This window comes from Schistocerca serialis, chromosome 5 (genome assembly GCF_023864345.2).
Source record: "Schistocerca serialis cubense isolate TAMUIC-IGC-003099 chromosome 5, iqSchSeri2.2, whole genome shotgun sequence".
Taxonomy (NCBI): Eukaryota; Metazoa; Arthropoda; class Insecta; order Orthoptera; family Acrididae; genus Schistocerca; species Schistocerca serialis.
The window spans coordinates 255,467,566-255,493,689 of NC_064642.1; the positions used below are offsets into that span (position 1 = coordinate 255,467,566).

The window sequence follows — 26,124 nt, forward strand, 5'->3', positions numbered from 1 at the left end:
AACATGGCGTTGTGTAACGTAACGTCGGTGGGCGAGAAACAGCGCGCCGTAGCCGAGTTTGAAATTCGACGCGTTCGTCCACACGTGGGTACCCTCTCCTTCAACATGACAGTGTGAGACCTTGTACGAGTGGTGCAACGTCTGCAGCAGTTCGACGCCTTGAGTTCACTGTCATCAGTCATCCTCCAACAGAGATCTGACTTGGCTCCATAAGATTTTCATCTATTTCCAAAACTTGAAGAACAGCTTCGACGACTTCATTTTGACATTGATGAAGTGGTGCAAACAGAGGTGACATTGTGGCTTCGTCAACGAAGTCGACATTCTACAGTGACGGTATCAACAAACTGATCTCTCGCTGGGAGAATTGGGTTCGTCGCCAGGGTGACTATAATAAGAAATAAACGTGTAGACATGAAGAATAAAGAAGTAGAAGGTTAATGAAGTCTGTTTTATTTAAAAAGGTTTAATGGTTTTCATACAAAACAATCGGAGGCTTTACGTTTTAAGCACGCTCTCTTTCGTTCTGCAGCATGAATCTGAACCCTCCGACAAAATACCATATGTTGTTTGGGGATATTTTCTGAGTTTTCTGGTATAAGGGGTCCATGGCCTCCAGTGCGTCGTTACAGAGTAGTAGTGTAATTGTGGTTTATCCCGTATGGTACCCCAAATACTTTGGTTGTGTGTTTTGTATCTAGACAGGATTGACAACATTGCGGTAGCGTCACTGTTGGAACACTGTACTACTATACCTGCCGGCGCTGGCTCGACTAAAAGCCCGGAGAACTGAATCCGGGAAGAGAGAAAGAAGCTCTCTGTGCGAGTCCATCTACGGCTGAGCAGAGGGTCCGAACACTGCATAGAGACGAGCACGGATGAAACACAACGCGATCAGCTCGAGCGACGGAGTATAAGCACCCAGGGCCCGAGGCGACGGCCATGGATCCTCACCAGAGAAACCTGGCGCAGCTGACCACGCCATTGCAGTTTGTGTGTCTCCACATCCCTGTCGGCACCGTCCAGAACCTCAATGACACTTTTCCTGCACGGCCCATGCTGCAAAACACGGTGACTCAGGCTTTTGGCAGGTGGTCACGTTGATGTGATTGTACCGTGTATCTGTCTGTTGCAGCCAGTCGTACGATCCGCTGACCTTGTAGTATTGTAGTCCTTCTGGAAGGATCAGTGACTAACCTTCTAGCTACACTGTCTGAGTCTTTCTCATCACCACTCATTTAGCTGTCCGTGCATTACAGCCAGCTGTGCGCGCAATCTGTCCGTATGATGGTCCTGCGTCTGTCGTGCCAATGTTTCGACCTTTCTCAAAGTCTGAACACCGGCGATAAGATGGGCATGCAATGCACCTCCTCAGGGCATTCTGTGTTGTCGTTTCTACCTACCAAGTTTCAATAATGTTAGACACACCAAATAGCCAGCACGTACTTACATCATTCTCATTCTGAAAATAAGCTCATATAAGGACAGAAATATTGGAGTATATATTTTTTATAGCTCAGTCGAGGTGCTAATGCTCCATTTCTGTTAAGGTGGTTGTTGTTGTTGTTGTTGTGGTCTTCAGTCCTGAGACTGGTTTGATGCAGCTCTCCATGCTATTCTATCCTGTGCAAGCTTCTTCATCTCCCAGTACGTACTGCAACCTACATCCTTCTGAATCTGCTTGGTGTATTCATCTCTTGGTCTCCCTCTACGATTTTTACCCTCCACGCTGCCCTCCAATACTAAATTGGTGATCCCTTGATGTCTCAGAACATGTCGTACCAACCGATCCCTTCTTCTAGTCAAGTTGTGCCACAAACTCCTCTTCTCCCCAATTCTGTTCAATACCTTCTCATTGGTTATGTGATCTACCCATGTAATCTTCAGCATTCTTCTGTAGCACCACATTTCGAATGCTTCTATTCTCTTCTTGTCCAAACTATTTATCGTCCATGTTTCACTTCCATACATGGCTACACTTCATACAAATACTTTAAGAAACGACTTCCTGACATTTAAATCGATACTCGATGTTAACAAATTTCTCTTCTTCAGAAACGCTTTCCTTGCCATTGCCAGTATACATTTTATATCCTCTCTACTTCGACCATCATCAATTATTTTGCTCCCCAAATAGCAACACTCCTTTACTACTTTAAGTGTCTCATTTCCTTATCTAATTCCCTCAGCATCACCCGACTTAATTCGACTCCATTCCATTACCATCGTTTTGCTTTTGTTGATTTTCATCTTATATCCTCCCTTCAAGACACTATCCATTCCGTTCAACTGCTCTTCCAAGTCTTTTGCTGTCTCTGACAGAATTATTTTAATTCCTACTCCGAATTTTTCTTTTGTTTCCTTCACTGCTTGCTCAATATACAGATTGAATAACATCGGGGAGAGGCTACAACCCTGTCTCACTCCCTTCCCAACCACTGCTTCCCTTTCATGTCCCTGGACTTTTATAACCGCCATCTGGTTTCTGTACAAATTGTAAATAGCCTTTCGCTCCCTGCATTTTACCCCTGCCATCTTCAGAATTTGAAAGAGAGTATTCCAGTCAACATTGTCAAAAGCTTTCTCTAAGTCTACAAATGCTAGAAACGTAGGTTTGCCTTTCCTTAATCTAGCTGCTAAGATAAGTCGGAGGGTCAGTATTGCCTCACGTGTTCAATATTTTTACGGAATCCAAACTGATCTTCACCGAGGTCGGCTTCTACTAGTTTTTCCATTCGTCTGTAAAGAATTCGCGTTACTATTTTGCAGCTGTGGGTTATTAAACTGATTGTTCGGTAATTTTCACATCTGTCAACACCTGCTTTCTTTGGGATTGGAATTATTACATTCTCCCAGTAAAGGACTGTGGCACCATAGGAGCGTGGTCGGTCGTTGTCGAACACCACCTCCAGAAGGGCCATGGCGTGTGAGCAAAAAGTGTTCCAGAATGCTACAATACCACATAATTGGAAGTTATCGGCCTGCTACAACGCGGGTGTCAGATGAAGGCGCTGTGACTTTTCTGACTGGAGTGTGGCCGGTGCAGCGGCGGGCCCGACGCACTACCGGCTGCCGCCGACGCTGGGCTACAAGGGCCACGACGTGACCAAGGAGCGCGCGCCCGCCTACACGATGCGCCGGCGCACGCCGCTGGCGCTCAGGCTGCTCGGCCCGGGGCCCAAGTACGGCCTGCGGCCCAACCTCACCCAGCACGGGCCGGGAGACCCACCAGCCTACACCATGCGAGAGAGGCTGCCTCTAGGACGTGAGTACATCAACAAGAAACACTACAATTCCTATTCGATTTGTCCTCCAATATCGTCATTATCAGTCGTTTTCCACATTTTTTTTCTTCTTCTTTCGCCAAAGCTAAGCTAGCAACCCCATTTAACGCTTTCACTACAATTGGAACGTATGTGTCCCACAGTAGGTTATCAGAGACCCAATGAGAATTTACTGCATGCTATTGTATGAGTCACCACCTAAGTCTCACGAGCGCTGTTTGCAAGTGGGGTGTACTCAGCCCTTCTGAGGTTAGTTGAGGAACTACACTACTGACCATTAAAATTGCTAGACCAAGAAGAAATGCAGATGAGAAACGGATATTCATTGGACAAATATATTATACTAGAACTGATATGTGATTACATTTTCACGCAATTTGGGTGCATAGATCCTGAGAAATCAGTACCCAGAACAACCACCTCTGGCGGTAATAGCGGCCTTGATACGCCTGGGCATTGAGTCAAACAGACCTTGGATGGCCCGTACAGGTGCACAGGCCCATGCAGCTTCAACACGATACCACAGTTCACCAAGAGTAGTGACTGGCGCATTATGACGAGCCAGTTGCTCGGCTACCATTGACCAGACGTTTTCAATTGGTGAGAAATGTGGAGAATGTGCTGGGCAGGGCAGCAGTCGAACATTTTCTGTATCCAGAAAGGCCCGTACAGGACCTGCAACATGCGGTCCTGCATTATCCTGCTGAAATGTAGGGTTTCGCAGGGATCGAATGAAGGGTAGAGCCACGGGTCGTAACACATCTGAAATGTAACGTCCGCTGTTCAAAGTGCCGCCAATGCGAACAAGAGGTGACCGTGACGTGTAACCAATGGCACCCGATACCATCACGCCGGGTGATACGCCAGTATGGCGATGACGAATACACGCTTCGAATGTGCGTTCACCGCGATGTCGTCAAACACCGATGCGACCATCATGATGCTGTAAACAGAGCCTGGATTCATCCGAAAAAATGACGTTTTGCCATTCGTGCACCCAGATTCGTCGTTGAGTACACCATCGCAGGCGCTCCTGTCTGTGATGCAGCGTCAAGGGTAACCGCAGCCATGGTCTCCGAGCTGATAGTCCATGCTGCTGCGAACGTCGTCGAAATGTTCGTGCAGATGGTTGTTGTCTTCCAAACTCCCCATCTGTTGACTCAGGGATCGAGACGTGGCTGCACGATCCGTTACAGCCATGCGGATACGACGCCTGTCATCTCAACTGCTAGTGATACGAGGCCGTTGGGATCCAGCACGGCGTTCCGTATTACCCTCCTGTACCCACCGATTCCATATTCTGATAACAGTCATTGGATCTCGACCAACGCGCGCAGCAATGTCGCGATACGATAAACCGCAATCGCGATAGGCTGCAATCCGACCTTTATCAAAGTCGGAAACGTGATGGTACACATTTATCGTCCTTACACGAGGCGTCACAACAACGTTTCACCAGGCAACGTCGGTCAACTGCTGTTTGTGTATGAGAAATCGGTTGGAAACGTTTCTCGTGTCAGCACGTTGTAGGTGTCGCCACCGGCGCCAACCTTGTGAAAATGCTCTGAAAAGCTAATGATTTGCATATCACAGCATCTTCTTCCTGTCGGTTAAATTTCGCGTCTGTAGCACGTCATCTTCGTGGTGTAGCAATTTTAATGGCCAGTAGTGTACTTGGTTAAGAAGTAGCGACTCCAGTGATGAAAACTAACAGTGACTGGGAGATCTTTGTGCTGAATACGTGCACCTCCATGTCCGCATCCAGTGACGCCTATCGGCTGTGGATGAGACGGCGGTCGGTCGGTACCGTTTGGCCTTCCGAGGCCTGTCCGCACGGAGTATTGATATGTATGAGGGGCGTTCACTAAGTAATGCAACACATTTTTTTCTGGAAACAGTTTCGTTTTGTTCAATATTCCAGTAAACCTTATTATTCTCCACTGTTTTGGCTACAAAACCCTATTTATCAACATAGTCTCCGCTCAATGCGAGGGCCTTACATCTTACTGGGAGGGCCCGTATGTCCGCATGGTACCACTCTACTGGTTGACGTTGGAGCCAAAGTCTTGTTGCATCAGTAACCTCCCAATCATCCATGTTCTTCTTTCTGTGGAGTGCATCCTTCACTGGGCCAAAGTCTTGCTCAATCAATAATCTCCTAATCATCAAAGTACTGCTTTCCGTGGAATGCATCCTTCTCTGGGCCAAAGTCTTGCTCCATCAATAACCCCCAATCATCCAAGTACTGCTTTCCGTGGAGTACATCTTCCACTGGGCCAAACAGATGGAAGTCGGAATGAGCGAGATCCTAGCTGTAGGGTGGATGGGAAACAACAGTCCAATGAAGTTTTGTGAGCTCCGCTTGCGTACGTGCACTTGTGTGAGGCCTTGCGTTTTCGTGGATGAGAAGTTCCTCTCCATTTTTGTAGTGACGAACACGCTGAAGTCATTTCTTCAATTTTCTGAGAGTTATTTACGTATTCGCTATTTTCTGTTAATCTGAGAGTCCTGCTAGTAGCACAATATGCTTCAGTGTTGGCCGTTGCACCACGAGGGAGAACAAGCAGAATACCCCCTTCAGAGTCCCAGAAGAACGTCGCCATGATTTTACGGGCAAAGGTTGCGGCTTTGAACGTTTTCTTCAGAGGAGAGGTGGTGTGGCGCCACTCTACGGACTGCCCTTTTGCTGCCGATTCAAAGTGATGAACACAGGTTTCATTCCAGTAACGATGTTAACAAAAATCAACCTCGTAACGCGCCAACAATTCCGCCCAGATGGTCCTTCGTTGCTCTGTACGGTCTTCTGCTGGGCAGCGAGGAATCCAGCGGACACACACTTTTAGTAGCCTAAGTGGTGGACGAGTGTTTCAGCAGTACGAACGGAGACTTCCGGCTGAGCTGCTAGGTGTCTGACTGTGGTCCGTCGACCACTTCGAATGAGAGTGTTCACAGATTCCAACATTGCAGGAGTCACAGATGTGTGCGGCCACTCGGCATGCCAGAGATTGGGCAGGTGTGCGCAACCTGGTTGCCATGATGACAGACGTCTTGCTGTATGACTCGCCGTGGTTTTGTTCACTTCCAAGTCTCTGTAGACATTCTGGAAGCGCCTATTACTATCTGCGGTAATCTGGTTTTCCGCCGAAATAAACTCGATGACAGTTCTCTGTTTGGAACGCACCTCTGTCACAGTCGCCGCTTTGAAGACTATGTATAGCGCTGCCGCCTATTGGAATTTTATGAAACTGTAGGACCTGAAGCGAGAACATTCCTCTATGTCCTGCAGCAAATTATGCGTTTTTTAACCGAAATTGGTCGAGAAAAGAAAGTGTGTTGCCTTACTTGTTGGACGTCCCTCTTATCAGTGACCCATTGACAATGGTGTGCAAAATTCCTATAACTACAGCTTGCACCTGTCGGCTGTGCTGTCTTCAAGATTCTTTGTTAACGCTTTGCTCCGCTGTGTTTTGTAGTACGAAATTGGTTCACGCCTCCACATACGCAAAGCAATTCTCAGATTTGAGAAGTAGGTTGCTGTCACGCTTTCCGGGACAGTTTGTGTCTATAAGCTGCACGAAAACATTGACTTCTGTCATGTTACAAACAGTGATTGTATTAAGAACTTGTACTGTGAGTTAAAAATGTGGGGAGATTATCTACTGATGTGTGTCTGTTTTCTGTTGGTCTTGTGGTTTTTGCCGAGTCATCTTATGACACCCCACAGGTACTTAACCAATACCCCAGAAGTTCCACCCCTTCCCATGCTGCAAAATGCGCAGGGAGAAATACTTTTTCCTTACTGTTACTTCTGACCTTGACATTAATTAAAATAACCACACATTAATGTCTTCCATTCCGAAAAAAATTAATAGTGGAAGAATCAAGCCTCGAAGTCAGTGTTCTCTCTGTCTTGGAAACCATGCGAAATCATAACTTTGAACCTGTCTTTAATTCTATCCTCAATTTCTTGCTAGTTTGTTATAGGTCTCCATATGGTTCCTAAGCCATTTCGCCTTTTAATTTTTCAAAATACTGTACATTCTTTCTCGTCAGTCTGCTGGAACACATACCATGCACGTTTCCCTAAAACAATAGTCTGATTTTCCTAATTTCATCAGTAACATTTTTCTACGTGTTGCACACTTCTCTGTTACTTCTTGATTTAAATATTTCTATTATTCTCCTATTTTCTAAAGTCTTTCTCCTAAGCTTTCTTTCCGTTTGCAGATATCATCATCTTCTTTTACTAATCCTGATTTTAATTTCTCTGCTGCATATGTGCTTTTTTAGGCCGAATTACTGTCTTCAATGATGAATTTCTGCATTTATAGAGAACTATTTTTCATTATAAATATCCTTTGTTTAGTTAAATGCGAAGTCCATCTTTCATGATTTTCCTCTGGTAACTTCTTTCCCACATCCATTTTACTGAATAACTTTTCGTAATATCTAAATTTGTCTGTCCTGATTTTTACATGATTTGTGATTAATTTTGGTGGCGTAACCTTCTTGTTCGTCATTGCCTCTATTTTTTAATTTATGTCTGTTTTTGTGCTACTTATACTCTATCTGCCAGGTTTTCTAAATCAACTGTAAATGCTAAACAGTCAGTTTTGAGATTATATTTTTTCAGCCAATTTGTATTTAATTTTCATATTTGCTAGTATTTCTTTTAAGAGCTCCCATGCATTGGTATCTATTAGTGATTCTTTTAGAGTTCTGAATAAAGTCAGCCTGTTTATTTTCTTTCTTGTTATTTCATTCCCTCTGCAGGTGGTGGGCTGGCAGTGGAACGTACCTGTTTTCACTCCTACAAGTTTCTCAAATACAACGGGATTGAAAACAATATCGTAAACGATCGAAAACATATAGACGACACAATTGTAATGGGTGATGTTGATGTGATAATTATTACTATGGTAGGTGAGCGTTGTTGCGTCAATGTAGGTTGCTTGGTGCTTTTATACGTGGGCTGGAAAATGATGTTTAGGGGACCTGATGACTAATTCTGAGTGGGTGGATGAATGCAGTGAGATCAAATGTAAAAAACTGCAGGTAGGATGTGGGGAGGGGCGTCTGGTGTAAGGAGTTGGAGCAGGTTTATTCAGATGCTTAGGATGATGGGACAGAGTCTGGTTGTGATTGTGAGGGGAATTTGGCCCAGTTGGGCTGAAGAAGACTTGCAGTGGGCTCAGGCGAGTATATCTAGAGGTGGGGGGAGGGGGAGAAGTGAAATGGAAGTGGTTCTGGGAGTATGTGGAGTTGTGATGTAGGTGAAATGTGGAATAGGCAACCAATATGATCTGATAAAGTTTATAGCGTCGCTCAAAAGGTTGGATATTTTGGAGGATATTTGTGACAAAACGGATTATATCTTCTATGTTTCTATGTGTCTGTGTGTTGTGTGAGGGCGGGGGGGGGGGGAGGGAGGGGGAATGTAGGGACTCCTTAAGATAGAATGAAGAGTATATGAGGCGGATGAGGGCAACCATTTCATGTTTTTTGGAAGGGGGATTTTGCCTTTCACAATAGGAGTAGGTCGGTGGGGATGAATTGGAGATGTTTACATTTGGGCGAGTAATACAAGATAAGGCGTTCTTTAATTACATGATTGGATTCTTAATGGAGGCGAGTTGTTGCGTTTTCGCAGTATTTGGTTTGATCGCCACTGTGGATAAGGCGTTTTTGACAATGGTTGGCTTGAGCCTGGAGTAAGAATAGTCCTGTGTGGTGCCTACGACTGTAAACGAAGGGCCCATGGGTAATTAGGTAGTCAGTGTACAACGTGTATTGGTTTTGTCTGTTGAATGCAGAAGACTTACTTAATAGTGCATTTGGTGAGAGCACCGAATCTACCTCTCACGTCACTCGTTGCAAAGGTGCAGAGGAACTGTCCAACAATCACAAACAGAAATTATGCCCCTTCTCTGATTTCTCAGAGCACATGTTTCATTTCTGTCAGATTTCATCAGGAATAAACTTTATGTTCACGATACACACGCATCGCGGACCTCCACCGGGAATACTGACTTGAGACTCTCATGGAGATAATCCACAAACTCACCACAAGACTATACAGAAACTCCAGACATTCGCAAAACCCATTTATTCTGAATCTGGGGAACTACGACCACAACCATAGATGGAAACATAAGAGACCAAAAGACACACTTGTAAGGACCTAACATCTATGGCCAAGTATACGCAAACATAACGGTACAGGCGAGCCCCTGTTAATCAGACGTCATTACTGGATATCCAGCTGAATTACACTGCCGAATAACTGGCACCACGCAGGGAAGCCGTACCGTACACTGCATGCAGACAAGCTCCACACATCCCCCACACAGTGAGATGATCAATACCGATCTCCCACCACTGTATAACGATCTTGATTGTTCCAGGAATGTAGCGGCAGCAGCAACTGGGATACATCGCCATCGCTTGCCACGGTAATGATGCATGATACCCATACTAACAAATCCAACCTTGCATGAACTATCGCAGCTAGTAAGCCACTACTGCTCTTACTACCCATCCCACTGTCGTAGAAGTTTTTTTCCCACGGCACGAGCCATGGCACTTTTTTCCCTCTGTTCTTCAAATCGCTACCCTCACTCGCGTTTCGTCCACTATCTATCACCTGATGGACCGTGTTAATGCGTAGTCTTACCCAGACACACGGATAACATCACAGCCCAGCATCCTGTGATCCACTTACTAGGTAACTAACATGTTTACGGAGATGACAGTAGAACTTTTGGTTTGGTCACCACGTTGGATCGAGCGTGGAGGGGCCCCATCTCTATTAAAAAAACCAGCTTGAGCTGAAAGGTGCTTCGCCACATTAATTGGAAACGTCACGTCACAAATACCTGATTGTCTTTGTATGAACACGACTACTGCCTAGACGTGTGTTGCCTTACACGTGGATCTCATGTAGAGTACACTTAAAGCCGATGAAAGAGCTTCAAGGATACCTCCTCAGTACTTTGTTTCCAAGGCAGAGAACGAGATGAAAGCCACTCGTACAGGCGCTGAAATCTAGTTGGTGTCTATGAATATAGTCCAGTGCCAACTAAATTTGCAGACTGGTTTACAAAGTTTTTTGAAGGAATCGTGGTTGTGTTTAGCTCTGGCGGATAAAAGGCATTGCCGTGGCTTTTTTGCTTCTTTGCTGCCAGCTAAAATTCATCCAAAGCAGGTGAAGATTTATGTTTACCTAAGCACTCAACAGTTCAGAAATAAGTGACTGATCTCAAAGCTGCCCAAACGTCTCTTGAACACAGTTTACATGAAGAAAGATCAGATAAAACATCGACGAAGTATGCAAAGTGAGGCTGAACGAATGAAAGATAAATGACTACCTGACGCCGTACACGTGTGAAAAGAAATGGAGCGGCACGTTGTACAAGAAGAATTAACTATGAAAAGGCTTTGTGCAATGTAAGTGTCGCAATTGTTTGATCCCGGCAAAAAGAAAATTAAGAAATGAATTCATCGGTAAGGTTAGGATCATTTTGAAGAGGATTCAACTGATTCTGTGCGTCATTTGTTACCACTGATGAGACGTGAGCTGATTCTTCTTCCTGTTAATGAAAAGCAACCAAAGCGATAGGAAAGCTGATAATCGTACACCAAAAAGAGTGAAGTCGATTTCATTTGCATTTCTTCAGTTTTATGGGATGCAAATCAGACTTTTCTTACTGATTATTTTGCAAAGGGTACAACCAGAACTGGCTAATACCACACAATTCTTTTGGAGTTCTGAATGAAGAAATTGAGTGACAACTGTTGTCTTACGCAAAGAAAAAAAAATCAACTTTAATCACTAAAATTCACCTGCTCGTGAAGGTTCTTTATAACTGCTTAAAATCGCCAATATTTTTCGGTATACGGGAGAAAAATAAACTACAGATAGAAATCCGTGTCCGAAATTGTCATTCACCAAGGCAACAGAGCATTGCATTCATAGGAGACAAGGCATTTTCTATGCTGCAGCTAGCTCCATCTTCTCCACTGGCGATTGTGGCAAACAGTCGCAATCACTGAATAACAAACAACATTGCGAGACGATGAGACTACGAGTCGTCACCGTACAAAGTCACGTTTGCTGTCAGAGGAGTGGGCACCTACAACTTCGATGCTCTGTAGCCTCCTATCGTCAATTTGTTCCTAAAGACACTATCCACAACCCCCCCCCCCCCCCCCCCAAAGTTTGTCGCAATGTTTCTGGGAGGCACTGCATATTTCCTGCTTCGCTTCAATTTCGCACTGCTGCTCTTTCGTGTCGCCGTAAAATTATGCTTGCTGCCACAAATTTTATAAACGATATATTTCAGTCTTATCTCGCTCACTATTGTATACCTTCTACAATACTCGAACCCATGATTGACACCATGAAAGTATAAAATAGTCTCACTCACCCAAATCGTGATATCGTAGGCCGTGGCTTTATTCAATCCCGGTAAGTGCTCCATCGTGGCTCATCGAGGCAAAACATGCCCGGCTGTGTTGAACCTGGCCGCAGTGCTAGAGTGTCATATGTGTTAAAGTTTTCTGAAGTCGAGATGTATGGTCAAGTTCGTGAATAAATGTCAATTTGGAATCAACTTAGTTTGTTAAATTTTTCTCCAGTGTGCTTAGTAGCAAAAATAGGAATTTGTGAAAGTCAGACATGCAGTCCAGTCACACTAACGTGACCACCGCCTATGTTCCACGTGAACGTGCAATTACCATTGGCAGACGTCAAGTGGCAGCAGTAGCAGTGGAAGATACATAAAGCGTGTCGGCGGGACGCGGAAAACAGTACAGTTGTTTTCGTGTTGAGGAAACGGAGCGATTTACATATCTGACGTCCAAAAGGGCATGATCGCAGGGTTCTGGGCCAAGGATGGAAGCACTTACGAAATGGCTAAGTTTGCAAACTGTCCGCGTGTGGCCATGGCTGCAGTAAAATGGAGCTATCCAAAACCGGTAGCGAGGGAACTGTGGTGCTCCATGGCCAAGGGGTGAACGACTGCTACGGAGATATGTACGATCGAATAGACGTGCAATTGTTTAGGAAATGACCACCCAGACTAACCAAAGGGCTACTAATAGTGGCTCCTCAACGACTGTTCAGCGAACGTTGCCTGGTTCATACGCCCATGTTGACTGCTGTTCGTTGCTGATGAAGGCTGGAATTTGCACACCATTACCGCAAATGGATGTCCACTGAGTGCCCGCAGGCGGCATTTTCAGGTTAATCACGTTTTATGCTGTATAGGACTGAAAGCAAATACCCTCCATCAATCATCGGAAGTGTTCAGGTTGGTGGAGGGGGCGTCATAGTCTGGGGAATGTTCTCGTGTCATTCCCTGAGTGATCTCGTCGTTCTTGAAGGCGCAATGGATCAACACAAGTACGCATTTATCCTCGGGAACAATGTCCACCCCTACATGCAGTTTGTTTTCCCTCAGCTCGATGGCATCTACCAGCAGGACAATGCAACATATCACACAAAGTGTATATGCATGGTTTCAGGAGCACAGGATCAGTTCATCGTACTCTCTTGGCCACCCAACTCCCCGGATAATATCTCAATCGAGAATCTGTGTGACCACCTCGATCGGGCTGTTCGCGCCATAGGTCTGCAGCCAAGAAATCCAGCGCAACCCGCCGCGGCACTGGAGTCGGCATGGCTCAACGTCCGTCTTCGTACCTTCCAGAACTTCATTGACTCTCTTCCTGCGCGTCTCGCAATGGTCTGTCCTGGGAAAGGTGGTTATTCAGGCTTTTGACAGGTGGCCATTTTAATGTGACTGGACAGTGTATAAATTTGAGTGTCAGGAAATCTTGTCCGATTGTATTTGTCTAGAGTGTAGCCTTGTACAGAAGCGAAACGTGGACAGTAATCTGTTCAGAAACATTTACATGCTTTAGAAATGTGGTGCTACAGAAGACTGCTGAAGATTAGATGGGTAAGTAGAGTGCCTAATGATGAGGTTCAAAATGAAGTTAGTCTAAAAGAGAAATTTGTGACGGAAAGAAGGCATTGTTTGCCAGGACACATCACGAGGCATCAAGGGATTGTTAATATGGTAAGAGAGAGAGAGAGAGAGAGAGAGAGAGAGAGAGAGAGAGCGTGCGTGTTTTTGAGCGGTACAAGGGGCAATTGTACAGTGAGACCAAGTCTTGAACACAATAAGGAGACAGAAATGGACGTAGGTTGCAGTGAGCGTTGCTTAGGATACTACGAGGTGCATGAAACCATTCTTCGAACTGAAGAAGATAGCAACAAGAACTCAGGTGAAGAGCGATACTTGAGTATTGCTCATCAGTGTGGGATCCGAACCAGGTCGGGTTGACAGAGGAGATAGAGAAGATCCAAAGAAGAGCGGCGCGTTTCGTCACAGGGTTATTTGGTAAGCGTGATAGCGTTACGGAGATGTTTAGCAAACTCAAGTGGCAGACTCTGCAAGAGGGGCACTCTGCATCGCGGTGTAGCTTGCTGTCCAGGTTTCGAGAGGGTGCGTTTCTGGATGAGGTATCGAATATATTGCTTCCCGCTACTTATACCTCCAGAGGAGATCACGAATGTAAAATTAGAGAGATTCGAACGCGCACGGAGGCTTCCGGCAGTCGTTCTTCCCGCGAACCATACGCGACTGGAACAGGAAAGGGAGGTAATGACAATAGCACGTAAAGTGCCCTCCGCCACACTCCGTTGGGTGGCTTGCGGAGTATAAATGTAGACGTAGGTGTAGAATGTGTCACTGCTAGCCCTTGACGGGTGAGGGAATGAAATAACAGTAAAGAACGTAAATAGCGGTCTGATGGCGCGATGTCGGCCGGTCTAATGCGTGCGCTGTAGAGCGGTGAGGCTTGGGGTGGGATGTGACGTGAGGACGACGGGTCGGCAGTGAAGCTGGACGTGCCGGGCCCGGGCAGCTACCAGCCGGAGAAGTGCACGGACGCGTCGCGGCCGCGCGCGCCCGTCTTCAGCATGGGGTCGCGCACGACGGCGCGCCTGCTCGACCACCTGCCGGGGCCCGCCGCCTACCGACCGCCCGCCACCGTAGGCCGACGCGTCTCCGACAAGCCCGCCGCGCCCGCCTACACCATGTGAGTGCGGACCACTACTGCGCTACAGCCATGGCGGTATTTAGCCGAATTACTAAAATAACACTTCTACTGCGTCGCGCTGTGCAGTTATGCGATTTCTGGCGTTGGTGACGTGTTGCTCATCACTCCTTTATTACACCAACACCTCTTGAGGTGCGGCACGTTACTTTTTTTACCGCCCTGCCAGTGTCCAGCAATGTTCATTTGTCTACCGTAGCTAAAAGCTGTAGTAGAAAATACTAGACCACTACTGTCTATTGCAGGTCGCAACATACATAGAATTGTCTGGTAAACGGGATGTGGCTAGCTACTGAAATAAAAGTTTTAACCCGGCAATGTAAATTTTCAGGTGTATTTTTACGATAAAGATCACAGTCAATACTGCCAAGTCCGTACTAATGGGCAACACAATGTAAAGTTCACACGCACACCACAATCACACACGTAGCCAGTTTATGGTATTTACACCCATTACCGAAGTTAATAGAGTTCAAATAGAGCTCAAATCTTGTGCATTCTGCTCTACACGTAATACCTGTTCCAGTCTTAGATCGCACAACACGCCACGCCGTTTTAACTAACAGTCAAAAGCAAAAATTTTGATATTCCGTCCGAAATTCCACACGACTTCCACTATACCGTTCACTTAAATACACTTTTTACTAATATTTACTATTAAAAACAGTCTTGATCACGATTTATATATCAAGGTGACCGGTTTCGACCACTACTGTGGTCATCTTCAGACCATTGAGTAGGAACCTCTTTCTGTTCGAGAAAGAGGTTCCTACTCAATGGTCTGAAGATGACCACAGTAGTGGTCGAAACCGGTCACCTTGATAAATAAATCGTGATCAAGACTGTTTTTAATAGTAAATACTTGTAAGACATTGTGTAATATTGCTACAAGAATTTGCTATGCTGAAATCGGGTGCTAATAGTAGAATAAAAGCGGGTTAAAAGCTGTGAGCTGTCTGGCGAAGTTAATCTTGTATTACTAAGCAACTGTTTCATCAGGTATCTAGTCTAAGTTTACCAAATTCCCAAACAGACTAACATTGAGTATAATCTTTTACAGTCATACAACAACCGGTAATATATCTATATATAAAAAGGAGAATTTAAATAAAAAGAAAGAAATCAGTTTATATTTGGAAATTTATTTTAAGATTGTTCATTGAAATTTCAGCATATTATACGTGAGTTATAACTGAGCTGGTGCCTTGTTTAAGGATTGTAAAAATGTGAGATTTTAATCTTACGGAACACATCAAATATGGAGCCAAGATTGGGAGACTGCATACAACCCTGCATTCATAAAACAACACACAAAGAACATTGAAACATATCCAAGAGAAAATTAACCACTACCAACAGATTCAAATTTTCACCCAAAGAAATTACGTTCGTGGCACAATCCTGTCCGTCATGTAATTACCACACACTGGTATACTAAATTCATATTAACTCTTTGTGAAATCTTCCCGAAAAGAATATCTGAGGGCTACTTTGATGATTACACCACATGCTTCACGTGGTCAACTTGGTTTACACAAAGCGTATAACTCCACAATAATTTTGATAATTAAAATAAATTAGATCGAAAAGCAAATTACAAAAGAAAAACCTCGAACTGGTTATTAACGTCTTACTGTTAACCTGACGGGTCAAACAGTTATATAAGCACGTGGTACTGGTCTCGCAAAGTACACCCCACGTGGGTTGAACATAAAGAAAAGTTGCTATATTGAAAATATTGTCAAGACGAGACGTTATAATCACACAAGCATTCGCATTTAAGATTGATCTTAGTTAGAGTTACTGATCAACACGTGGTTCCACTTTACTCACAAAGTAGTAACAAAGCAACAACCGGAAAATACTATGAACTTCACACGAGAATTACACTACGCTGCAATTTAAGATAACCTTAGATATTTTAGAGTTAAACCCGAAATAAAGATGATTAAATTTTCAGTTAGGCTGAACTTAACAAATCCATTGTCCTACGGACTTAGCAAACACGCGCTTAGCCGGAGATCTTACCACTTCAGACGCTCGCCACGGTCCCACAGCAACTGCCCTACTGCCGAGCGTGCTTCCTGAGGGTGGCTCACAAAGACAAACGGAAGTGGCCAGAGGGGCAGCTTCCTATACCAACATGACAACGGACGGACAGAACCATACTAAGGATAGAAACCTCTTTGCTTTTAGGAAGCGTAGCTACCTGTTCCGACGTTGGTCCTACTGTTCTCTAGCAGACAGCCTTGTCTGCTACCCTCTAGCATGCAACTACAAATACATTTGCTCATTCATACTCTCACACAGAAGGGAAGGGTGATGACAGTATCTTATCATATACAGTATACAAAAGAAAGCGGATGTAGGTTCCGTATGAGACTGTGTGACATGAATTACATATAAACTGTGTTTTAAAGTGTAGTAGTGTGACAGATCGTTCTTGTTTATGTGTAAAAATAACACGTTCCACTACTCAGTCTCCTCCCAGATAGTCAGAAACGCCACAGTAAATTTAGAAGAGGAATTTATTCCATAAATGACAACAGATTTAAGAAATCAAACATGAAAGGAATCCAACAGAGACCTTTCATAACCCCAACGCTCCGGGAAAAGACTGTGCAGGGAATTTTCTGGCCATGCTAGGACATTCCCAAGCAGGCTTCTCACACCCTACTTAAACCAAAAGTGTAAAGAAAAGGCAAAAGGTCACCAGCTACTTGCTAAAATACAATAATTTCAACAAATCTTTAAAATCTACTAATTTCAAACAGAAAAAAAACACAATCTGTGACACCTATTTAAAAGATAGTGTAGACCTAATTCGGTCAGCAAGTAAAAACAATGGTTCCTGTGTCATTAATATGAAAACAATTTCTGGTTGTTACCCTTATGGAGTTCACCAGTATTTGCTCATTGCAAGAGCCAACTGATCACAGGCAAATTTATGACTGTTTATTAACAAGCAAAATTTATGAAAATAGCAGAGGTGCCACAGCAATTAAAAAAAGAACATGAAATAACATCAGTATTATAAAGCAGAACATTACAATGCACAATCCGCAAAAGCAAAAATTGATAAGAAAAAAAACATGTTTTACAAAGTGGTTATCGCAAAAAAAATTCTATATCTTATAAAACTAATAATTTGTAGAATTAACATAACTATGTGGCATTAATTTAATCACTCTACTATATTTCAGTTAGTTAGCAAACAATGAGCACTGTGTCATTATACTGAAACTTCAATAATTATGTGATTGTTACCCTTAAGGGGTTCCTCACAATAAATATGCCCCATGCAAAGGCTAATCGATCACAGTCCAATGAGAATGAATAGCAATCTGACTGATAAACGAAGCAATGCCACATGAATGAATTTACGAAACAAAATAACACAAATCTAATACATCACACAAGAACAAACATTGATCAATAAAACAGTACAATAGTCAATATCTAATAAAAACACCAATAAATAAAACACCTGCAAAATACAAGAGTCAAAGTCTAAAATAAACGATAAATAGAACACCTGCAAAATACGAGAGTCAAAGTCTAAAAAAAAAATTAATAAATAGAACACCTGCAAAATACGAGAGTCAAAGTCTAAAAAAAATTAATAAATAGAACACCTGCAAAATACAAGAGTCAGTCTAGTAAACACCAATAAATCGAATCCCTGCAAAACACACGAGTCAAAGTTTCTGTGACAGAATCACACGTATATGCATTGAACTAAGAACCGTATAATCACTGTTCACTGATACACTCACTAGTTCCACTGTTCCGAGGCACAGTATAAGGGGCGGGGGAGGGGGTTCGTCGCCGCAGCTGTCAGTAGGGATTTTTGTCCATCTGTTGTGTGCAATCCCGCCGTCTCTGCCCTCTCATGAAGTTTCTCTTGGTGGTCTGTGTCACGCACATCTCGATTTGGTTCCATGTTTGTGTTGTCAAATTCGTGCGGTATCCTCGATTGACACGCCAGGTTGATATTCCTGGGCAAGGATGACACTTAATGGCTCTTCTTTTGTGCCACCCTTAGCGACCAGAGAACATCGAACCATGATTTACTGTCGCTTGACAGTAGGCATCCGTCAGGAAATGTCGATAGGCGTCGTTGACGTCTGCAAGTTTCTCTGGACAGTATGTGTCAAAAGGCTCCACGCCCCTTGTGTTGTTTCTCCACGGCCGTCTCGTCACGGTCGCGTGCGTGTGGTGCGTTGCCAGCAGATGGATTTCCGCGCGGTGGACCGCTCGCCCATCTCAGGTCATCGCCTCGAGGAAGGGTCGCCCGGGGCGGCCGCCCATTAGCTCCAGGTGCAAGGGAAAGTGTTTGCCGCGTACCTTCTTTTGTTGTCGGCCGCGCTCCCGAAGTGGCCTGGCTGACAGGGTGTCCTGCTGGGAAACCCGCCAGTTTACAACTAGTCCGGCTGCTCCCGCTGTCTCTTAAGAGTTTTGCCGGTTCGCTTTCACGTTCTCAACTGCATTCACAGAAATTTTTCATCATCCTTATGTGATTACACAATGTCATTCATAATACCACTTAGTATTGTCTTTCACAATTTTTAAGAACAAAGTGAGACTTAATTTTTTTTTATAAAAATAATTAGATGAATCGACAATATAAAATAAAATTTAAATGACTTGACAATGTAAAAAAAATAAAAGTGAAATGACTTTACAATGTAAAAAAATAAAAAATTAAATGAACTGACAATATAATATTTAAATCCCCATCACTAATGTGGTTCACTTACGTTTTAATAAATCCAATGCTACTTATTAATTCACTAAAATGAATAGGATTATGTCTTGTGCAAGTATAGGTCAGGACAGCATAGGGTTCACATGTTATTTACACACACATACATGCACACCTGATGTCTATTCTACAAACTAACTACCCATAAACATGCATTACTCAATATTCTACTTCTATCCACTACTAGTTAAGCCAATAAGCTACTTCAATGCTATTTCAACACCGTGTATATACCACTACAACATTGTTCTAATTCGTCCTCTTCTTGACGCTCGCGGCATACGTCTTGTCACATGATAAATATGGAGAAACTTTCCTTAAACATACACAGTAAAAAGAACAATGGTTATTTACACACCAAAACATTTATACCAGTTCGCACACCTGAAAAGAGACTCGCAATTATACATTTATCATACTCACATATTCACACATAAAACAGTAAGAAAATTTCATCTAAAATTACGTTATCACAAGAATTAATCACACAGATGGCTCTGAGAACGATAAAAATGTCTGCACTATACAGGTTATACTACATTTTCTTACCCATTTTGCTGCGATTTCGTTCCTTTTTTAAGTTACCTCTCGCTTCCAAATCAGTCATTTCGCCTGTGGTGGTTATTCTGGATTCATTTCTCATGAATGGCAAAATTGTGGTCACCTCTATTCTGTAAAACAGTATCATCTTAACATATTGAACTTACAACAGACACAAAAGATCCGAATCCTCCTGCAGTTTAAATGACAAATATTTTGCTTCATCCTTATTACCTTAAACCAAGCTTTCCTTCGTTCCCATAATCAAAATTATTTAATCATCCTCTACCTTCAAGAGGGAAATTTCCTCAGTACACATCATATAGGCTGCAGTGCATCCCGCACCAGCGAAAACGGTAAGCTGTAATGCTCACAGCATCAGCAAAAATACATAAACGTCGCTTTTCTAGGACAAGTATTAACGCAGAATAAGTTTTCAGGCTCTGGCTCAACATCAATCAAGACTAACGAAAGGATCCATATTTCCGTTCCATTCTCCATTTGCTGAAAAACTGCTCGTATTTGACTACCACAATAATATTTCAGAGCCACGTAAATTACACAAACCACAATTCTTCTTTCACCTTGAAGGGAATCAATATACTTACGAAATTCACAGACAGCACTTTACGTATAAAGAACAAAAAAAACATATATCATCAATATTAACATATCATCGCATATTGGGAAGCCAATGGTTAAACAATCGTATTATCGCGTCCTGTTTTCAAGATTCCAGATTTACTCATTCCTTTCTCAGAGTTCTCCTGTCTTAAAATATTCATACAGCACGCATACTATAGTAAGAGATCCTCATTTATACTGACAGATATAGAATAGTAATAGATAGATAGTAGCACTGAAAGCAGAAAATCGGAAACAAGGCTACTAACAGCTGGGGACCTGGGTTTGCCAGACCCATAATACCCACAGATCGGATATTCCCCTGAGTTTTGCATTAATTCAACACAGATCTTGCTTCTCTCAGGAGCGACTCTTTTCAATTTACACACACACAAAAAAAAACAGCATCTCACTCGTTCACAAGGAAACCTTTTATCTTCACGTTTGAATCAAACTAAATCCTAATTGCACAAGGAAAGAAAAAAAATTAAAACATCTTTTCAATCAATCACATAGAAACATCTTTATCATTATTTTTACCAACATATTATTCAAAATGCATACGTCACAAATTTAAACTAATCAATTCTTTCTCCTCACCGTCCTCTCTACTTCTCACTGTCCTTTCTACACATTTGCCATGTCGCTCATTTGTTCCGATTGGGCGCCTTCTGCGCTGATCGTTAGTCATTGCCGGTTTTGCTCATTTCTATTTGCTGTATTATGTCTAGGGTTAGCCGGCCGAATTTCAACATCATGAGGTGCTCCGCCTACAGTCCTATTCCCACCGTGTTCACCGTGATATCGATTCTGGTTGCCGTACCTGTAGCGTTCACGATCTTGTCCACGTCCTCGATCATTTCCATTGTTCCACCTGTGTTCGCGACTGTTACCCCAGTTTCTATACGGCCTGTCCCGATTATTGTTTCGTTCGCGTCGCGACGACCAGTCACGCCGTTGATTAGTAATACGGCCACGACTGCGGTCGCGCTGCTGTGCCCCGTAATAACTTTGTGCCTGATTAGGCGGGCATTCTGCTGTATTATATTCCAACTCTTGGAGAAGTGTTTTAAACGTTTCCACGTCCTCTTTGCATCGTCCCGCAAGAATGACGTGCCGCAAGTGCATCGGCAATTTGGTGATGCATATCCTAATTAGTTCCGCAGGCCCGTATGGGTCGTATAAAAATTGATTTGCCTGCAGCATGTGGTCGAATAGGCGTGCAGGGCTGCCGAAACCAGACTGGGTCAAATTTGGCAGCATAATTATGCCATGTTTGACCCTATCTTGTGCCGCTTCCGACCAATAGGCGGAGAGAAAGGCTTGTCGAAACTCCCGAGTGAAGTTGCAGTGACGCGCTGCCGACCTCATGCGAATCGCCGGTTCGCCTTCCAAATAGCCACACATATATTCTATCTTATGTGAACTTGCCCAGTCGGGAGGAAGACAGAACTCAAATTGCTCGAGCCATGCTCGTGGATGTATTCCTTTTTGCGAATTTCGGAATATCTCAAACTTTCTTACCGTAAGGAAATGTTTGAAATCAAATCCCCGCATTTCCTCCTGTCGAGGCCCTTGAATGTTTCTATTTTTCTCATGTCTGCCCCTCAAATTACATTCTTCCCTGTCGTCAAAATCTCCCTCGTGGCCGGAGTCCCTCTCTGCACTGTTCGTACGGCTATTTTTAGTGCTATTGGCGAGTTCGGAATCACACGCCATGCGGTTTTCCAGATGCGCCACGCGTTCTTGTAATTCGCCTGTTACAGCTTTGTTTTGCCTGTTCACTTCGAACTGTCCCTTCTGAAATCTCAGAAGCGAACGCACTTCTTCGGTCTCTGCGGCCGCTACCAGTGTAGTATTGTTCTCGCTTTCCGTCAGCTTCATCGTGCCTACAATGTCCGCTAATGCCGCAATCTTATCATCTATTTGTCTCTTGTCCTCCGCCCCAGTCTGCTTCAATTGTTCTACTTGCTGTTCCAACGCGTGGATCGCTAAACTGTTGTCCGCTATTGTGTTGCTAACGGACGTGGGACAATGCGTTTCTGCCTCTTGGACCCTCGAGAGTACCTGCTGGTGTTGCCTTTGGCATTCTTCCCTCAGCTCTTGGAAATTCCTAAGTAGCCGTTTTTCGCTTTCTTTAGATTCGGCATCGCGACTCCGCTTGCTCTGTTCTAAGGCTTGCAGACGATCATCGATTTGTTCAAATGTACGGCCTAATTCTTTCATAATATCACTTTTTATTTCACTTGCCAGATTGTTTATTCTTTGTGAGATATCATCGGACACTCTCTGCATCGACTTGTCGACTTTATTTGTTTGCTGGATTAGTTTTTCGTCTATTTGTTCGCCTAGCTCTCGGATCGATTTTTCAGATTTCTGTGTCATTTGTTCCCCTAGCTCGCGGATCGATTTTTCAGATTTCTGTGCGTTTTCTTTATTTTGTTGCAATAAGGCTTTCATGAGTTCTGCCAAATCTTTTTGGTTAGTAGGAGGCAAATTAATTTGTGGCTCTGATGTGAGCCCGTTCGTGCTGTTCTGCATTTCGTCTGAAGTATTTCCCATTGCATTTTCGGAACCGCCCGACGCGTTAACATTCGAATTCAAATTATCCCCTTGGTCCATGTTGCTTAAGTTGTCGGACCGCTTACTTTTAGTTTGGTTACGTGTCTGCATTAGTTCAATTTATACCCAGTACGCAACACACTAATCACAGTAAATGTATCCCCCAAAAATTTCGACAGTTACACGAAAGGTACCCAACCTAGTACTCACTTTTTCACACGCAAAACAAATTTTTATCTTTGATCGAAACAGTGGAATTTACAAGCGAGAAAAAAAAAACCACACACACATATAAAACACACAAATATAGAAAACAAAACAACAAGACAAACAACACAACGCCGCTCAACAACGCAGTGAATCTTTAGAAAGTCTCCTCAGAAACAAAGCAGAAGTTGTTTGAGCGCTGTAGGAAAAAAAATTAAGATTATACAACGCTTGCAATCTAACGTCTCAGAGATTCCAGAGTCTAGCGGAATCACAGAACAGGGTCGCCATGTGTAATATTGCTACAAGAATTTGCTATGCTGAAATCGGGTGCTAATAGTAGAATAAAAGCGGCTTAAAAGCTGTGAGCTGTCTGGCGAAGTTAATCTTGTATTACTAAGCAACTGTTTCATCAGGTATCTAGTCTAAGTTTACCAAATTCCCAAACAGACTAACATTGATTATAATCTTTTACAGTCATACAACAACCGGTAATATATCTATATATAAAAAGGAGAATTTAAATAAAAAGAAAGAAATCAGTTTATATTTGGAAATTTATTTTAAGATTGTTCATTGAAATTTCAGCATATTATACGTGAGTTATAACTGAGCTGGTGCCTTGTTTAAGGATTGTAAAAATGTGAGATTTTAATCTTACGGAACACATCAAATATGGAGCCAAGATTGGGAGACTGCATACAACCCTGCATTCATAAAACAACACACAAAGAACATTGAAACATATCCAAGAGAAAATTAACCACTACCAACAGATTCAAATTTTCACCCAAAGAAATTACGTTCGTAGCACAATCCTGTCCGTCATGTAATTACCACACACTGGTATACTAAATTCATATTAACTCTTTGTGAAATCTTCCCGAAAAGAATATCTGAGGGCTACTTTGATGATTACACCACATGCTTCACGTGGTCAACTTGGTTTACACAAAGCGTATAACTCCACAATAATTTTGATAATTAAAATAAATTAGATCGAAAAGCAAATTACAAAAGAAAAACCTCGAACTGGTTATTAACGTCTTACTGTTAACCTGACGGGTCAAACAGTTATATAAGCACGTGGTACTGGTCTCGCAAAGTACACCCCACGTGGGTTGAACATAAAGAAAAGTTGCTATATTGAAAATATTGTCAAGACGAGACGTTATAATCACACAAGCATTCGCATTTAAGATTGATCTTAGTTAGAGTTACTGATCAACACGTGGTTCCACTTTACTCACAAAGTAGTAACAAAGCAACAACCGGAAAATACTATGAACTTCACACGAGAATTACACTACGCTGCAATTTAAGATAACCTTAGATATTTTAGAGTTAAACCCGAAATAAAGATGATTAAATTTTCAGTTAGGCTGAACTTAACAAATCCATTGTCCTACGGACGTAGCAGACACGCGCTTAGCCGGAGATCTTACCACTTCAGACGCTCGCCACGGTCCCACAGCAACTGCCCTACTGCCGAGCGTGCTTCCTGAGGGTGGCTCACAAAGACAAACGGAAGTGGCCAGAGGGGCAGCTTCCTATACCAACATGACAACGGACGAACAGAACCATACTAAGGATAGAAACCTCTTTGCTTTTAGGAAGCGTAGCTACCTGTTCCGACGTTGGTCCTACTGTTCTCTAGCAGACAGCCTTGTCTGCTACCCTCTAGCATGCAACTACAAATACATTTGCTCATTCATACTCTCACACAGAAGGGAAGGGTGATGACAGTATCTTATCATATACAGTATATAAAAGAAAGCGGATGTAGGTTCCGTATGAGACTGTGTGACATGAATTACATATAAACTGTGTTTTAAAGTGTAGTAGTGTGACAGATCGTTCTTGTTTATGTGTAAAAATAACACGTTCCACTACTCAGTCTCCTCCCAGATAGTCAGAAACGCCACAGTAAATTTAGAAGAGGAATTTATTCCATAAATGACAACAGATTTAAGAAATCAAACATGAAAGGAATCCAACAGAGACCTTTCAATTGATCACTGCCTTTCCCGTAATGTATTCAAAAGTAACACTTTTTACTACTTCGCGAACTCGTAATTAGCATTTTCCCGCGATTTTACAGTACTTTCGTCGGAGCTGCTTTCAATGAGATGTTACTAGTTCGAACCCTCAGCCCCGACCCCCCTAGATCACACCAAAGGGTTTGTTCCCAGCATAGATTGGCGCGAGCCTGCATTTTTCTGATTGGCTGATATCACAAACAGCAAATCAGGTTGCAGCGTTATCCCGCGCTAACCCGCGCTTTACTTCAATGACCAATCATAGTAAAACATTTCTTTCTATGGCAATTGCTACATAAATAAATTTAGAAAAGTATCAAATATACAATTACTCCTTCTGAAATTACCGATTAATTTGTGTTCTACTCACGATTTATTAGTACCATAAACTGACTGCACATTTAATTATAGTAAATCCCCTGTATAGTTTAACTGGTACTTCGTGAATAAACAAAACAATTTTCATTTACTTCTTTTCTTCTTCACTCATACAACACTCACACTCTAATTACTACACATATAAAATAATTATAATTATGCAAATACATTAAATATTAATCAAACATAACTTTACAACATTGTTTGACTACGACTGCTAGCACTGTCCGTCAACTGCTGACCTCTGCCGCCTACTAGTACAACTACATGCGGCTCTGTAACTCAGGTCCATGTCCGCTGGTGACATCTGTCGATGACTAATGCTTATAACGATATCGTCCTAACAAGTGACAGGAGCGATGCGAAGGCGCTACGCCTCACTCTGTTTCATTACCACCATGTCCACAGCTTGTTACGTTATACACTATTGCTCAAAAATTAAGTATAATGCTGATACATGGTGAAACAACGCTCTGGTTGGTGGTTTGCGGGTTTAAATCACCTCGGGGTATGCCCACGCTGTGCATTTGATCTGCGGTCGTCGCACGGTGGCGCTGGCAGCAGTCCACATACGCAGAGGTGTGTTGGTGCGTGTGAGAGT

At 43.1% G+C, this 26,124-nt stretch overlaps 1 protein-coding gene across 1 annotated transcript in view; it reads left to right on the top strand.

Annotated features, from left to right (window-relative positions):
• Positions 1-2,919: 2,919 nt before the first annotated feature.
• Positions 2,920-26,124, top strand: part of LOC126481880 (outer dense fiber protein 3-like protein 2) — a 42,828-nt gene continuing 19,623 nt past the window's right edge. The window contains exons 1-3 of the mRNA XM_050105839.1: positions 2,920-2,926; positions 3,047-3,265; positions 14,189-14,390. Of these exons, the coding sequence (XP_049961796.1) occupies positions 2,920-2,926; positions 3,047-3,265; positions 14,189-14,390 (428 nt within the window). The remainder of the gene's footprint in view (positions 2,927-3,046; positions 3,266-14,188; positions 14,391-26,124) is intronic.